The sequence below is a fragment of the Perca fluviatilis genome, chromosome 9 (genome assembly GCF_010015445.1).
Source record: "Perca fluviatilis chromosome 9, GENO_Pfluv_1.0, whole genome shotgun sequence".
NCBI classification, from domain to species: domain Eukaryota; kingdom Metazoa; phylum Chordata; class Actinopteri; order Perciformes; family Percidae; genus Perca; species Perca fluviatilis.
This window is the reverse complement of record NC_053120.1, coordinates 6,029,592-6,047,207: the sequence shown is the minus strand read 5'-3', so window position 1 is coordinate 6,047,207 and position 17,616 is coordinate 6,029,592. Positions and strand designations below refer to the sequence as shown.

General features: G+C 40.7%; 1 protein-coding gene across 2 annotated transcripts in view; it reads left to right on the top strand.

Annotated features, from left to right (window-relative positions):
- Nucleotides 1-12,260, top strand: part of pomgnt1 (protein O-linked mannose N-acetylglucosaminyltransferase 1 (beta 1,2-)) — a 28,157-nt gene extending 15,897 nt beyond the window's left edge. Inside the window, exons 16-22 of one of the 2 annotated variants that reach the window (XM_039811549.1) lie at nucleotides 1,505-1,633; nucleotides 2,388-2,513; nucleotides 3,167-3,231; nucleotides 3,355-3,399; nucleotides 3,506-3,641; nucleotides 4,953-5,062; nucleotides 12,023-12,260. In XM_039811549.1, the coding sequence (XP_039667483.1) occupies nucleotides 1,505-1,633; nucleotides 2,388-2,513; nucleotides 3,167-3,231; nucleotides 3,355-3,399; nucleotides 3,506-3,641; nucleotides 4,953-5,062; nucleotides 12,023-12,068 (657 nt within the window). In that variant the 3' untranslated portion in view covers nucleotides 12,069-12,260. Of the gene's footprint in view, nucleotides 1-1,504; nucleotides 1,634-2,387; nucleotides 2,514-3,166; nucleotides 3,232-3,354; nucleotides 3,400-3,505; nucleotides 3,642-4,952; nucleotides 5,063-8,466; nucleotides 10,475-12,022 lie in introns of those variants that run through there. The other variant, XM_039811548.1, reaches the window with a different exon arrangement.
- The last annotated feature ends 5,356 nt before the right edge of the window (nucleotides 12,261-17,616 follow it).

The window sequence follows — 17,616 nt, the reverse complement described above, 5'->3', positions numbered from 1 at the left end:
TACACTGTTCTGGGGGACACATTTTCAGAAGCCTAATACACAGTGAGGAGCATAGATATATCTATGGTGAGGAGAAAGAATAAAGAATGCATGATGACGTCATTCACGTGCATATTAAGTAGCCATGCTGGGGGGAGGAGCCGGTTTGTCTCCGGCAGCAGCTACATTTCCAACGATTAGAAGCAAACTAATAAAAAGTTACACTACAAACCGACAGCTTTTGTTTCAGCTTGGTAAAACATCGCTATTAGCAGAGTAGCATGTTGTAGCCTAGTTGTGTAAAACATCGCTATTAGCAAAGTAGCATGCTGCAGGCTAGTTGTGTAAACCGCGCGGTGGACGAGAGCAGCAGACGTTAGCTACCTTGTGTCGGGTTGGCTCCGTGGAATGGGTGAGTACACTGGAGGTTTGCTACAGAGATGTTTCAGCATGTTTGCAGCTTAAAATGATCCCAAACTTTGTTGTTTTCTCTTGCCTGTCTCTCCTCTCCGTTATTTTTGTCTTCCTTCATTTGTAATCTGGGCCGTCAGTCTTGTTTATATACTGTCTGTGCTTGTGTTGTGTCCGCGAAGCCATTGGCAGAAACACACACCTCTTGTGCGCTAGTAATAATCATCCGTGCGGAAACACAGTGAGCCGTACAACCTTAATTACATTGATTTAACGAAGCTTCGAGGCAAAGAATTTTGCTTGTTTTTGTAATCGAATTATTCTAAGAATCGTTGCAGCCCTAGTTCGATCCACAACTCCCGCTCCATTGTCCGATATACTCGTTCTAAACACTTTTCTCTGAAGTTGACAACTTTTAGCTTTGTTCAGATTCGCCCGTTTTCAGCAGCGGTTTCAAAAAAAATTTGCAGAGGAAAGAGGTGTCAATGGGATTTTGAGGTTCTGCGTATGTCCTATTTACCCACCAAACTGTCGTTTTTCAACTATGACAAAGTAAAATCGATTTTGCATTCTATCACCCCTTTAACTGGATAGAAATGTTGCGCTGTACTAACTGGATACAAAAGTTGCATTGTACATGGCAATCTTCAAATATTTGCAGAAATAGCTTTAAGGAGCTATTCCTTCTTCTGGACATAGTGTTCTTGTTAATTTGAGATTCAAGACTTGTAGATAAGAGTGAAAAATTAGCTAACGGTGAGTAACTGACAGGAGAAAAAACACGCTCAAACGGCTTGGTGTAAGGAGGGTTAAGGTGACTGACATCTAAACATCTCTGGAGGTTTTAGGATTGTTTATTACTTAACGTAACTTAATATAACTTAACATTGTCAGTGGAAGACACCACAGGATGTCTTTATCTTGTTCCTAAACACAGAACCGTCTCCTACTGTCTTTTTTTTTCTCTCTCCTTGTTTCATTCTTCTCCTGCCCCGATGTAGCCTCATTCATTTTCTACCCACTGATTGACCTGCAGGAAGACTTGACTCCCACAGAAACGTTGCACATGTCACTGACAGCAGCTGTTGTTGTTGTTGTTGTTGTTGTTGTACAGGGCTATGAGCACACAGCCGAGGACCCGGCCCTGCTGTACAGAGTGGAGAGCATGCCCGGCCTGGGCTGGGTGCTGAAGAAGAGCCTCTACAAGGACGAACTGGAGCCAAAGTGGCCAACACCTGAAAAGGTGCGTTGGGATGTTTTCCTACACCGGTTACCAGTTGTGCACATTTGAAATGCCAGCTGACTGATTGTTTTCCAACCTTCCAGTCTGCCTTTGGTTTCAGTTCATTTCTTTAAAAAAAATATCAGTCACCTTTTATTGCTGGTATTTATGTATTCATTTATTTACTTTGGTAGGCAAAGATGGAGACTAGCTGGTGAAGTAAGGGGAGCATTTACCAGCTAAAGGGACCGATTTCTTTTTTTACTAGTTGGTGAAGACCAAACCAGAGCTAAAAGGAGTCTGCATATTGGACTTACATTCATCAGGTGGAGGCGACCCATACGAAAAAGATGACAATTTGTAAAATATTGTTTGACCGCTTGTTGCTCTGCCTCCAAGTAGCAAAAACATAATATGAATGCATCTAAACTTAATGTATGTGTGATACTGCAAGAACAAGTTTCACAGATGATATGAAAACTATTATTGGAATTTTGGTGTTTCATGTTGGTCTTTAGGACTCGTGATGACAAAAAGTTGACAAGATGTTAAGTAAATGGGATGGATTATCTATCTGCAGCACATTTTAATTATCTGTGAGTGTAGGAACTGAAACTAGTGGAAATGAGACTAAAATTTGGAAAATGGTCAACAGTGTGTGTAAAGTATACACAAGTTAGACAGTGAAGAACCACCTCCTTTCAATATGTGTGAGATTGTGTTGGAACATGTTCTAAACTTTGGTTTAACTGTGTTTGTTTGTTTGTTTGTTTAGCTGTGGGACTGGGACATGTGGATGCGAATGCCGGAGCAGAGGAAAGGCCGAGAGTGCATCATCCCCGACGTGTCCCGCTCGTACCACTTTGGCATCATCGGCTTAAACATGAACGGATATTTCCATGTAAGATCTAACAGAGCTTTTGTTAGGTCTTAATAATTCAATTCAATTTTATTTACAGTATCAAATCATAACACGAGTTATCTCGAGACACTTTACAGATAGAGTAGGTCTAGACCACACTCTATAATTTGCAAAGCCCCAACAATTACAGTAATTCCCTCAAGAGCAAGCAGTGCGACAGTGGCGAGGAAAAAGTCCCTCTTGGGAAGAAACCTGGGACAGACCCAGGCTCTTGCTGGGCGGTGTCTGACGGTGCCGGTTGGGGATGTGATGAACAATGGCAATAATAGTCACATTAATAATGGAACAGTGACTTAATAAGGCTCTGTTATACGTTAAAGCTGTAACAGACTGCCCATAATTCAGCATCAACATTTTCAACAATCCTGTCATACCACTTTTGAAAGATCTAAAACAAAACACTTACTTTAAAGCCTTAATAGATTAGATTAATAGATAAAATTATAAAGCTGTATTACAGTACAACTAGATTCCCCACCAAAATCATACTGTATATTTGTTTAAAGTAACAAAGGACATTGTCTTTATCAGCCTGTAGGAGATAACCTATTGTGTTGAGATGTTTTCTGATCATATATAGCTATTTGAAGTCTTTTCTTGGAGTAAACCAGCTTCTCTTTTCTGTCTCATAGGAGGTATACTTCAAGAAACACAAGTTCAACACTGTTCCCAATGTGCAGCTGAAGAACGTCGAAGGGTGTGTACACGGGCGTTACGTGATTTCTGTTCACAGATGAAGCTGTTTTTCATGTCAGTAGTTCTTGAACTGCTTGTGGTATAGACCAAACAGTGACAGCCTGGCTGTTCTTGTTCTTCACAGCTTAAAGAGAGATGCTTATGAAGTGGAGATCCAAAGCCTGCTGAAGTAAGTGAGATACAGGAGATTCACTGAGACTACAGATGATTTAGGTTACATTAGGTGTTTGTGTGTGTTTTCTTTATGTGTGTTCTTTATGTGTGTGTGATCCCAGGGAAGCGGAGGTGCTGGACCACACTAAGAACCCGTGTGAGGACTCGTTCCTGCCAGACTCGGAGGGGAAGACCTACGTCATGTTCATAAAGATGGAGACCGAGGTGGACACATCCACCTGGACGGAGCTCGCCAAGGTACTCAGTCGGAGCAGGAAGACTGGCTGGGGGACTTTTAAAAAGGGTCCGTGTTGGTGTATATTTTAGCCCAGGGATCTTGAACAGGGGGTCCTCAGAGTCTATGCAGGGGGGTCCTCCAAAGTATTGTTAATTTTTGAAAGTTTTTATTTCAAATATTAAATTCTTAACATGAATCCAACATATTATTAGCAAATATAAATCCCCACTGCTTAGTGGCCTATAATGTAGGTAAGGTAGTCACTAAGGCCATCCACAGATACAGTTCATCCTCAGGATCCACTGTGCCACATGTATGTTTTACATTAAAACATGATTTGCAAAATCATGCCAACAACTATTAGGCTATTTGAGTAGCTTAGTATTCTATGCAAATAAGGTATGTATAAAGGCTTTGGGCCGCCTAACGTTATTGTAGACCCAGTTTAATATGCAAATTAATTTTATACAATATACACTACCAAAGTCAAAAGGACTTCTGCAAAAGTGTTCTCGACTGTTGTAGAAAGAAGTGGCTGATCTTTAATGCAATATCTACATTGCCCATTATCAGCAACCATTCATCCAATGTTCCAAAGGCCCATTCTGTTTACTATTCTGATATCATCTTAAAAGGCTAACTGAGAAAACATTGAAGAACCCTTTTGCAATTTTGTAAGCACATAATGTAATCTGAAAATTGCTGCCCTGGTTAAAAAAACAATGCAACTGATCTCCGCTGGTATTCTGTCTATAATGGAGTGGAATGGAAATTTCTAAGTGACTCCAAACTTTTGACCGGTAGTGTATGTAATAGGGGCTCCCTGCTCCAGCTCTCTTTCAGTTAAGGGCTCCTTGGCTTAAAAAACATTGAATACCCCTCTTTCAGCCCATAAACTACTACTAGGAAAGGATTGCTGACAGTTTTCCAAATCAAGCAACTGAATTTTGTTAATTTTTATGAGAATCAACTTGCTCATTTACCGTCAACATGTTGATGGCTCTATATTTTGTCATGGTTGCATTGTGGCCGCAACAGACTGCAGTTTTAGGTTAGTTTTTATGTTCAAGCTCTTTTGTAATTCCTCCCTGTCGGTCCATTCAGAACTGCATTATTTATCATGGCTGTATATCACGGCCGTGGCCGTTGATGTTAAGGAGTGTTCACTTCCTTTTTATTTTATTATTTTTTTATTGATATTGTCTCTTAAATGTCAAAGGAACAAAAATCATTGACAAGTATGTTTTTTTGTTTTTGTCTCATGGAATGAACCTCGCCCTAGGGAACAGTAGCATTGAAAGCGTTCTTGTCTTTCTCTGTTTTCTGCTCAGTGCCTCCATGTTTGGGACCTGGATGTTCGGGGATACCACAGAGGAATGTGGCGGCTCTTCAGAAAAAGGAATCATGTCCTGGTGGTCGCCGTGCCAATCTCCCCATACTCGTAAGTAAACTCAAATTGTACTTTTATTCGTGCGTTCGAAAAGATGCTGTTGTCCGCGTGATGTAATTTGCGTCATTTGCTCTTACGCCTGTGCAGCCAAAACTTTGCTCGCAGGCTGCGCCTTTTTATGAACACGTCTACATGTCTGCTGTCCACTTTGAAGTAGATCGTGGCTTTCACACATACACTTCTGGCCTCCTAAAGAGTATATTAAAAGTCTGTAGAGTTCAGTAACTTGATAACATGTAAAGTCATGTTTCAGATGCACCTTTTTTGTTGGTAGCTAGTTATCTGTGCAGCACTGAACTTGTATAATAAGGCTCGGCCTGTAGCAGTGTGGCTATCGGTAGCTTTACAGCATTTACTTTTGTGGCCTCCGACAGTACAGCTTCTGGTCTTCCAAGGCAATTTGGTCCCAGGTGAGGGGCCAGGCTAAAACCTTATTTACACCGGCTGTGTAGTGTATGCAGCCCTGAAGCTAAATTCTCCCCAAAAATCAGAGTAATAAATACTTGGAAGCAGGTGAGACTTTTATGTTGTGCCAAGCTTTCTTCGAGGCACAGGCGCAACGGGCAGCTGTATTAATTACATTTTTAAGTGTATCTGCTCACTCAGACACTTGTGAAACGGAAGACTGAAAAATGCATCTCAAGCTGGGAGGCAGCCTGTAAGAATGTGAACTCTGTGGATCTGTGTGTTTGGGAACGCACCTCCCCGCTTAAGGAATAGGGAAACAGTGGTCGCACCATCGTAGAAAATGGTTCTGGAGGCGTAGCTCGCAGGTGTGTCCAGGAGGACACAATGTGATTTAAAGCTCAAAGTCTCTGATGAATTTATTACGCCACGTGTGTAGGAGGACCGACACAATAGGAACGACGCAACGTTGAACCTGACCCAACGTATGTTGGTTTGTCGATTTTGTACAATAAAATCAAGGCAAAGTAACACAAGAAAATAAAGTAATAAAATAAAGATTGTGCAGGTGAGATTAGGAAAACCCCTAGGGTCTTATAGAAGGAATCTCACCTAAAGAAGAGAAAATAATCTATCTGTTTGGCTTATATACGTATGACTGTTATGAATTATATAATCTACTATACAAAAACAGGAAAGCACCTGAACTCCTCTTTTGTTATTGCCAAGTTATACATTTTAGTCCCACTACTGTCTATTTTAACGGCCACCACCTGAAACTCTGTAGACTTTATTTACTGTGTCTTTTGCCAGTTTATTTGGGTCTTTTTTCTAGGGGTGCACGATATGTCGACTCAATATCATTTTTGCAAGATCGCGTTGTGCAATATCAATGTACTGAAAAATATGCAATATTCCATGCATTTTTTGAGATGTGCATACAGACAGCGAAAGAAACGAGAAGCGTGAGGACAGAGTGCAAACTGAGAAGCGTGTGTTTGAATAAACCCTTGTGTTGTACGAAAATCTGTTTTGATATTCTATTAATCAATTTTGATGTGTTTTCAACTTTTGTGTTTTCATATATGTTTAAGAATATCTGAATGGATATTGCAATATTCACCCTCAATATCCCAATATCACATTTTGTCAATATCGGGCAACCCTACTTTTTTCCATTTATGTAGTTTTATTCTAAGGTTAGTGTATTTGTAGAAAAGCAGCAACAACATGACGGCATATTAGGGCCATTGTAGGTTAAGAAACAACAACAGGAAGGCTGGTAATATTCCCGAGAAAAAACTCAGAATTTCCGAGATTATAATCACACATTTACGGAAAGAATTCTTGGAAATTCTCTGAGATTAAAGTGGTAAATTCCAAGATAAACTCAGGAAAATGTATGTATTTATTATATAGGAACCGCAGCACTTGACTTTGCAAGGTGGCAGGGGACAGATTTCAAGGATACATCCACGGGCAATTCAACTGAGATTTGTGGTACAGTAGGGCACATAATACACAGTGGAAGTGAAAACAATGTGGTTCCTAGTTTTTTTTCATAATCTCAGAATATGTAATTTTGTAAATACTTTCTCAGAAATGTACCACTTAAATTTCGGAAATTCTCTGAGTTGTTTCTCTGAATGTTACCCCCTCTCCCGGCTCTGTTAAAAAAAAAAAAAAAAAAAAAAAGGTTTGTTATCCATCCATCCATCTTCTTCTGCTTATCCGGTGTCGGGTCGTGGGGGGAGCAGCTCCAGCAGGGGACCCCAAACTTCCCTTTCCCGAGCCACATTAACCAGCTCCGACTGGGGGATCCCGAGGCGTTCCCAGGCCAGGTTGGAGATATAATCCCTCCACCTAGTCCTGGGTCTTTCCCGAGGCCTCCTCCCAGCTGGACGTGCCTGGAACACCTCCCTAGGGAGGCACCCACTTTACTTATTACTTGGGTATCTACATAAGAGTGACATGACACATGAACCCTAACCATAACTTGTCATGACAAGAACCAAATGACCCCTTACTAAAAGAAGCGTTATGTCATAAACGTTCATGACTTGTTTATAATGTTTATGACACGTCCATGCAGACTGATCTCATGAAATGGCGTATGTATGACACGCCAATTCATATATGACGTTATTGGAGTGTTATGAAGACGCATACTCGATTTTTGGCGTGTATATCAACACCGTTTGGCCTCCATTGACTTACATTACCCTGCGATTGCGTGTGAATTCACGCCGTAGCGAGTAGTATGAAAGGGCGATAGTGTCACGGTTCCTAAACTCAACCGTCGCTTTGCTCTTTCACTAAACCCAACCTGCGTGTGACATTTCCTAAACTCAACCGTCGCTTTCTTCTGGCGATAACACGCCACGTGGCGTGTATGTTTACATCCGCTGTATACAGCGTTTACATAGAGAACACGCCACTTGGCTGAAGAAAGTGGGCATGTATGTTTACGCGAAGTCATCATATCACGTTGGTTCATGACAGTGTCATGTCACTCTTATGTAGATACCGTCAAGTAAAGGATAACCAAAAACCTTTTTTTTTTTTTTTTTTTTTTTTTTAAACCTACAATGTCCCTAATACAGTGGTTCCCAACCTTGTTTTCCTTGGCGGCCCCCCTACTTATGTCTAAGAAAAAAGCTGTATTGTGTATTATCATAATTTATTTATTTTTTTACCTCAAACCCCTGTGATCTTTTCTGCCCCCCTAAGGGGTGCCCGGACCCCCAGGTTGGGAACCACTGCCCTAATACACTGTAGTACGACAATCATCTTTGTTTTTGTTATTTCTGCCATACTGTAGGTCAAATATAACCTGTCTCAGAATGACACACAGAATTTGAGGAGAATTCCCCCACCGGCAGCAAACCCCCAGCACAAATATGTCACAATTTTTCCCTTTTCTTATCTTTCCACCACTGCCTGTCCACTCTCTGTCCTCCTGTCTGTCCCTCTCTTTGTCCCACGGGCAGTGTGAAGAAACCCGCCGGCGTTACTCCCATTCACTTAGAGCCTCCACCCAAAGAAGAGGGAGCACCGGTGGAGCAGATGTAGACACACACACACACACACACACACACACACACACCTCGACCAGCCCAGGCCTTAACTCTTCTCTCTCCACCAACAACCACTGATCATCCAGCCGGGGGACCCACAACTACAAAACTGACTTTTTTCCTAAGTGTTGAACTTGTGTACCAGAGGATACCTGGGAAATGGAGTCCCCATTTTTGTTTCTTTCTTATATTGAAATGAAAGGGGGCATTAACACTACAAACTGCACTACAATATCCGTCCAACAGCTGGAGGAGGAACGACGATGCTAAAAAAACTGTTTTGGTTGAACGTGACTGAACGACCGAAACAGTATATGACTGTCAACAGCTTTTTTTTTTTTCAGTTTCCGTGACAACTGTGGGCCGATCCGCGGTTTGGTGAATATCAATTCTACGGTGCAAATGACACAAAGGCACACTCGCCAGAATTTAGCCCGTTTTCTTCCTTTCGTTTGTTGTTTTTTAACTGAGTGCTTTGTTCATTTTGTACTTATGTTTTAACTTATCTATTTATTTTACATCTATCAATCCTAAAGGAGTTTCATAGTTTGCATTTTATCATTTTAGAAATCCACTTTTATCAAGATCGGTGCATGTTTTTTTTTTTAAGAGCCTAACGTTTACAGATAATGAAATAATAATGTATATACATGCCTAATATATTTTTTTGATAAAAATTAAAAGGGTTTGCATATTTTTCAGCGTTTTAGATATTGAGTTGATAACAGCCCTGTGGGTTTTGACTATTGTTGACTGCTTGGATCAGTTGCCTCGGATCAGCTTTCATGAGGGGAAACTCGATGGTGGCTGAAAGAGAGAAACATGAGAAAATATTCCCCGATTCAACATCCTCTTCTATTAGAAACCCTCATACAGTACGCCTGCTCTTACAGCGGCGCTTTAACCCTCCTGTTGTCTTCCCGTCACCATTAACTTGTTGTCCTTCCGGGTCTAAACTGAAAAGGATATTTTTTTTGTGTGCTTTTTCCAACGTTTTAGTATGCCTTTGATGCAGTTTTAAACCTTGTCACTTTTTTCAACACTTGTTTTATTCATCAAACAAACCAAATTTAAATGACATTATACCTAGTTTTTTAGTTAAAAAAAAAGCTGAAATTATAAATTATTTTGACTAATAGTTAAAGTCCGAGGATGTTGAGTAGACAATCACATACTAGTATATGTTTAGTCCGTATACTGTTTTAAAACCCTTTTTACAATTAGTTTTTGAAATGCTATAAAATTAAATAAAACACCCAAAATTCAATGGAAGTAATTATTAATGTTACCTGCGAAGAACGTTGTATGGCTTCCATACAACGCACATATGCATCCAAGTTATGTTTGGGCAAGTTGGATGAAAGAAACTCATATTTCTGATACAATAAAAACCTTAGAAAACGGGTCAAACTGGACCCGAGGACAACACAAGGGTTAAGTGCAAACAAAACGAGAAGAAACATCCCTATTATGTATTCTATACATTTGATCAGCTGGCTCCTGAATTAAATTTAAAAAATCAGTTCATTTTCATTCTAATTAAAGTTCTTTCCCAGCTACACAAACTGCATACACAAAACAGTAATTGGTCTGCTTGGTTAAATTTAGAAATGTTTGTATTAAAGTTGCTAGCTGGAAAAGTATTGTTTTGGTGTTTAGTGGTGAAAGTCCGGCATCAGCACCGATACCCAGACGTAACCACACCACAAAATAAAAGTGGAAACATTTGACAAGAGTCAAAAATGTAAGGTGGTATAATATATTCTGGTAGCCTGGGAAAACCCTGATTTACTTCCGGCAAACTTGAGATTTGCTCTGTCTGGCCAAGAGCCCATTCAAGCCCATTTTCAATTTTTCCAAATCGAGGCACCAATCACAACCGTTGAGGCGCTTTACACGATGACGATAGCGCAGCAATGGCGAGCAGTTTTTTTTTTTTGTTTCCGTTCAACATGACGGCCAGCAACCCGCTGCTACGTCACCCGGAACATTGGTCTGATTGGTTGAAGGACTACCCAATCGTACCCAGAGGCATTTGAGCGGCGTCCGTTGGTGACGCCCCTTTGGAAATGGGCTGTGAATGAAGCTTCCCCAGACCCACTCTCAGTTACAGCTGAGAAGGGTCTTGTGTCAACCAGGCTAATATTCTGTTTAAAATGTTACAGAAATGTTTAACACTTTACTTGAAGGTATCTCCATAACAGTGACATGACACATGAACCCTAACTCTAACCATAACTTGTCATGACAAAAACCAAATGACACTAAAAGAAGTGTTATGTCCTAAACGTTTATGACTCGTTTATAATGTTTATGACACGTCCATGACCGTGTCATGTCACTCTTATGTAGATGCCTTCAAGTAAAGTGTAACCCAAATGTTTGTAGGCTACGACAGTTTGAGCCACAAGAGTTGAGCGCTCTTCTTCAGATTGTGGAACGAGGGAAACGTCCACCCTAGGGTCTTGAACCTTGTTTACCACTGACACTGTACCTGCAGTGTCACGATATATTTGCTATTTTCGCTTCCATTAAAAATGAGATATCCAATGCTTCATTGAGAATATACAGTTATTGACATTGTCAAACCCATACTGACACACTTATTTCTGCTCATAGCTACATTCTAGTGTGGTATAGATATTTATAAATTGGTAATATACCACTTATATATGCTAATTGGGGGGGATTGCAGAGTGTTTTTCTGCGAGGAGACGCTTCATCGTCTCCTACGTCACTCTGGCTTTCGGCTGACGTAACACTGTACCGACTAAACAACTGAGTGTGTGAATCACGTTTCAATGCATCAATCAGTATTTGCAGAGTGGTTTGAGTTTTTTTTCTTTCTTTTTTATATGTGTATTTTTGTGTGTTCAGAAAACCAGATATTTCCTATCTGCAGTCAGTCAGAAGGACAACTTATTCGGCAGTATTACAGCCCGTGTCTTGACTGAATCGATGTCCATTTGTGTCCTGGAAATTTCAGTTTGAAGAAGTGCAATCTGCCCACTTTTAAGCAACTTTTTTTTCCTCCATATTTGTCCTTTCATTTCATTCTTAGTTTTCAGTGGTACGTGTGCTTGTCTTTGTTGAATTGATTGGGTAAAACCAAATCGCCGTCTCCTCAGCAGTACGGTTGATTTGATGTAATGCTGTGAGGTAACTTGGGAAATACTAAAAGGGTACACCGTGTATGTGACGATGATTCATGGACATACTGCAGTTTGACGTGTATGAGTTCCTTTAGCTTTTATCATGGAAATTAATAAAGATGTTTTTTTACGGAGGTTTCATAGTGCTGCTCCTTATGTTCTTTTTGAGGTCACACCGTACTGTACGCTGTTGCAATAACTCATACAGAAGGATTTATTATTAGTGCATATTATTCATGGGAAAACTTGGAGCTATTGTTAATTCTTAGCTCAGATTTCTGTTCGTGTGTGTGTGTGTGGCCTTGTGCTGCCTGCAGATTTCCCCAGAGAGTTCCAGGCTGTGCAGCGGTGAGGAGAAACTGATGCAGCGAGGGAAATGTATGCAAATCCTCGGGGCTCGGTGGATTTCTGCATCCGCCACGGTCTACCAAGGACAAAATGTGGCTTCCTGCCCCTCTGAGCTCTGATTTTCAAAACCTGTGGAAGATTTGGCTCCTAAGGTTTTACTGTACACCCTGTAAACTTGTTCCTATTAAATTCTTGAATCTTTTTAAAGGTCCCATGACATGGTACTCTTTGGATGCTTTTATATAGACCTTAGTGACAGACAACATGGCTGTAAGCGGTCCAACAAAGTGCTGACGCGAGGGACTAAACACCGAGAGATGCGTAAACACCGTGACGCACTCGAGATTGTATTGCAGTGATTTATCCCTCCACACATAAAATCCAACCAGCACTGCAGTTACCAAATGTAAAGTTACTTTGTGAGTCGAAAAAAGTGCGTTAGTGCGGCGGTCAACAGAAAGTGTCAAAGCCCCAAAAAACCCAGGTGAACAGGTGAAGCAAACAAATATGTTATCACTTCCGCTCAAACCGCGATGAACACGCCACGAACACGCGATGAACACACCACCTACAATATAAGTGCACAATATAATAATCAGTAAATAATATAAATGAGACCATAAACAACATACAATATGTGGCTCCTACACAAGGGTTAGAAGTTATAATTCCATCTGGATCTGCTTTGATCTGGGAGCATGACGACATGAAACCTGCCGTGGGGTCAAGAAATGCGAACACAGAAACATGATCAGACTGATGATCAGACCGGTTGTAAACAAATCCATGATGACAAAAACAAAGTGAACAACCGAAGTGTGACCCAAACGGTCATTAACATCTGTCACAAATTGTTATATGTAGTCTATATCCACGACGTTCCGGGATTGCCCCCGTGCCACCGGAGATTTCGCCGTATGACGCTCTTTTCGCCCAGATATCCGTTACCAATGGAGGATATATTGTCAAGAGAGAAAACTATTTATTGCTATTATTGTATTTGGGATTTTAATTGAAGTATTTCCATTTAAGCTTTTCCATTTCACATTTTGAGTTTCATATTTGATGTTTCTCTTCTTATTTCCATTGCGATTTTCAGTGTCATCTTTCAATTTGAGATTTCAGTTTGAGCATTTCTATTTAAGCTTTGCGTTTTAAATTTGACTTTTTACATTGTCGCTTAACATTTTCAAATTATCATTTTATGTTTTCAACTTTGCTTTTTCAGTTTCCTTTTTCTTTTTTTAATTCAATTATGGCATGATTATAATCCCTATTAGTTTAGTAAAATATTTTTAATTTGATCTCTTTTCGTTTTCTCTTTGGACTTTCAATTTGAATTATGAATACATATATCCTCCATAGTTACCTTCCTCTTTCTTTGTGTTGGCGTTCTAACCTCCGGTGGAATTGTGAGGACTATGGTTAACTGCTCCTCAGATCTCTGCAGAGTAAATCCGGACAGCTAGCTAGACTATCTGTCCAATCTGAGTTTTCTGTTGCACGACTAAAACTACATATGAACGTACACATCTTCCACCAAAACAAGTTCCTTCCAGAGGCTATTTTGCAGAGAGGCATCGTGGCTCCGTCCACTGCTTAGCGCCGCCCAAGGCGATTGGTTTAAAGAAATGCCAATAAACCAGAGCACGTTTTTCTCCCATCCCGGAATGCTGTGTGGACTAGCCAGACCTTCCTCCACGATGCTGTGGAGGAAGGTCTTGCAATGCTAGACTACTATTTACAGACTCACTTCCTTCTTAAGCTCTTTTAAGTAGTAGTTTAAGTAGTAAGTTTCTTCACCTGTTGGACTTTGTTGTAGTAACGTTGCCTTTCAACCTCTCCGGGAAGAGACTGTGCCTTTTTTGAAGTGCCCCAGGAACAACCTTTTTTTGCGAAAAATCCACAGAAAATGATGCAAATTTGAAGGTTTTTACATAAGTCAATGGAATGCCGCCATGAAAGTGTCGGCCCTCAGACAGAGCCAGTCCTATAGTAGGCTTAGCGAAGGGTCAATTAACTAGAATTATCTTAGCACATTGTTTTTACTGGAAATAGTCCATTCTGATTAAAAACCGCTGTGGGTGCGTGGAGGAAAAGCTGCCGGTTTTGGCATCTGTCCTTTATGTGTCTCATCGACGGGGACCTCACTAGTGTGTTAATGACGCCTGTCGTGTGTGTGTGTGTGTGAACCTGTCTGCTGGAAAACATTTTCATCAGGGATAATGAAGATGGACTGAATGTAAAGCGATAGCATTTGTGCGTGTTACTGCGTATGTGTGTTCTGCACAGACTGGCTTTTTTTTCTCTCCAAATGAGGCATTTGTGTCACTGTACACACACACACACACACACACACACACACACATACACTGAGTCTGTCATCACCAGCTCCAAACCTGATCATTTATTCCTGTCAGTCAGAAGTTGCTGGTTTGTATCGGTGTATAAAAGTGTGTGTGTGTGTGTGTTTGCCGCTTTTTAAATGTCATTTTTGACCTATTGAGCATTCTGATTGTCAGGCTGATGGCTGAGATGTAGATGGAATATTGATTTTTGTGTGTTTGTGTGTGTGAGAAAGAGACGAGGAGCTCAGCAGCTAAGATGAAACAGGAACTCCTACTCGTCTTGCCTTCATCTTTCATCATTACTCTGATTTCTTTTTATGATGATTGTCAAGTAGAACTTTGCTGTCCTTATTTGCCTCTCTTGGAATCCATTGTTTTTTAATTCTTCCTTTTCCATCAACAGTTTTGGTATGCTTTGTCTTCATAACTGCATGTTTTCTTCCTCTAATGTATTCCTACTAGAGTGCGGATCGGGGGCCGCAATTTTCTGTCCGAGCCCGACCCGAGCCCGAGACAGTTAAAATCAATTTTTTGTTCTCATACTAATGACACATGGACATTTGTTTGTGTTGAAAGCCCGCTTTTATTAAGCAACTGTAGGAAGGCATCCGGAAATGTCAACAGATGAGCGCATGGGCGCATACGGAGCATCAAGCGCACGTTAACACAGGCGCGCACCTACATAATAAGCTTTTTTAACTTAAAAATGTTCAGTGCCTTAACGCGCTGATCTGTGACCGAGCCCGACCCGAACCCGAACATCATTTCTAAATATCTGTCCGAACCTGGCCCGGCCCGTCGGGTACCAGGGCTCGGTTCGGATATCCATCCTCTAATTCCTACGTCTTGTGTTACCCTAACCCTGTCAAAAAAAAAAGAAGAAAAAGAAAATCCCAGTAGGATGACGCCCTTTGCGTCGCTTTTGATGTGAATCATCTCCATGGAAGCGTCGAGTTGAATTTACAGCTTTAAAATGTAATGAAATCGGCAACCGAAATTAAACGCAAAAAAACATGAATCCTGTTTAAAAGAAAAACTCAGCAACACAGCAACAGAGTGGTAACAGTAAAACATGAAGCGTGAAGGCTACCGTAGCTGGAATACATAGTTTGAACTGCGTGGCGCAAGAGAGAGTTGATTGAGATATATGATCTCAACGCTATATGGCAGAGATTCCCACACACTGGACCTTTAAGGACTGCAGTCTGAAACCTGAAACTAAATTACAGCTACCGAAATGTCTAACCTAGAACATCATACTTTCGGCATCGCTCCCTTTGTATTAGTTCTTTTCTTTGTCTTCCTGTTGATCTTTCTCTCTCTCTTCCCCTTCACTGTCATTCTCTTTCTATGTCTCAAATATCATTCTCTTGTTGCGTTTCACTCTGCAGTCATACAGAAACTGCTAAACAAAGCTTTTGGTTGCTGGTTGAGGCTTTGCGATCAAAGCGCTACTCCGTAGCGATACCTGCGCATCTGAACGTGCTATTGTCGGTCAATAGTTACTCAGCCTTGCGTCACAATGCATGTTACCTTCCACGCCAAGAGTTGGGACATTAATGAATAGTACAGTGGACAAAAGATGCACTGAGCTCTGCTGCTTTTTTTTCGCGTGCATGGCTCGTCATACAGAGAAAAATGTGTTTTTAATAAAGCAGGGCCGTACAGTCATGTTAGTAATGAAAACAAGGATAACTTGTGGTTCCTGACATCTTTGATATCAAAGGATAATGAGACAAAGGGCACCTGGAATAGAAATGCAAAAGGCCCCCCTCCCCTCCTACAGTACATTACACTAACGCACAGATTTTGGATTATTATCTCTACACACTATATATGAACGTTTGCACATTCCTGCACAAAACTTAATTTTAAAAACACGTGTATATTTTTTTTTTTATTTGATGGCCAATTTTTCTTTTTTATTTGTATCTTGACTGTTGCAGTTCTTGCTTTTATCTTATTTTATCTTCCTTATGTTTGTTATGCACCAAAACTCCAAGGCAAGTTCCTTGGATATGAAAACCTAGCTTACTTGGCAATAAACCTGAGGCCTGTACTACGAAGCAAGATTTGAGGTTACCGAGGTAACTTCAGGTTCAACCCAGGGTTTTGTGTATCATGACGGTGGGTCACTTGTTACCGGGTTACATCTCCATGGTAACTTATGCTGAACACCTAACCTATCGGTATATAAAAGTGTGTGTGTGTGTGTGTGTGTGTCCGCGTGTGTGTGTCCGCCGCCTTTTTAAATGTCATTTTTAACCTATTGAGCATTCTGATTCTCAGAGGCTGGTGGCTGAGATGTAGATAGAATATTGATTGTGTGTGTGTGTCACAGATTTTCACAAGTCATTTTTTTTTTAGAAGTCCAAGTCGAGTCTCAAGTCTTTTGCAACGAGTCCAAGTCGAGTCTCAAGTCTCTGGCCATCTGATCTGTCCCTAACACTGTATTGTTAAATCTTATGAATTCAAAGCATGTCCTGTAGCTCCCATCCATACAGTACAGTATCAACATCAGTTGTAGGAGAACTTTATGGGGGTCTACTGCAATGCAATCTGAAGAAACAAAAATTAAGAACTCTGTTTCAATTTCATAACTGTATTTTTCAACATTTTGGTGCATTTTTCTGTAACATAGAATACATGTTTGTCTGTGTTACAAACTGTCTGTAAAGCCCAACCTCATCATGCATTACATTTTTCAGTGTTCAAAGTTTGAGGGAAACATCTGTATTGAAAGTTAATACACCAACCATGGTGCAAACATGTGAGAACTGATACTTCCGTATTGCTATTTAACAACAACCTGGTGAAATATGAACCTAAGTCTGTCACATCGTATGGATACAACTATAAAGATACGTTGTGCCTGTTCCCAGCATTAGCACAACACTTTGCGATGGTTAGCTTGTTACCTCTGACAATATAATGTAACGCCTCTGTCACATTAGCAGGTGACTGACCTATCTGGGTCTCAGACCGAGACCGCATCTCGTGTGTGTGTGTGTGTGTGTGTGTGTATGAGAGAGAGAAATCAGCAACCAGAATTAAACATCATCATGCCTTTTGTTTTATTTCTTTTCTTTCTCTTCCTGTTGATCGATCTCTCTCTCTCTCTCTCTCTCTCTCCCTCACTGTCATTCTCTTTCTATGTCTCAAATATCATTCTCTTGTTGCGTTTCCCTCTGCAGTCATACAGAAACTGCTAAACA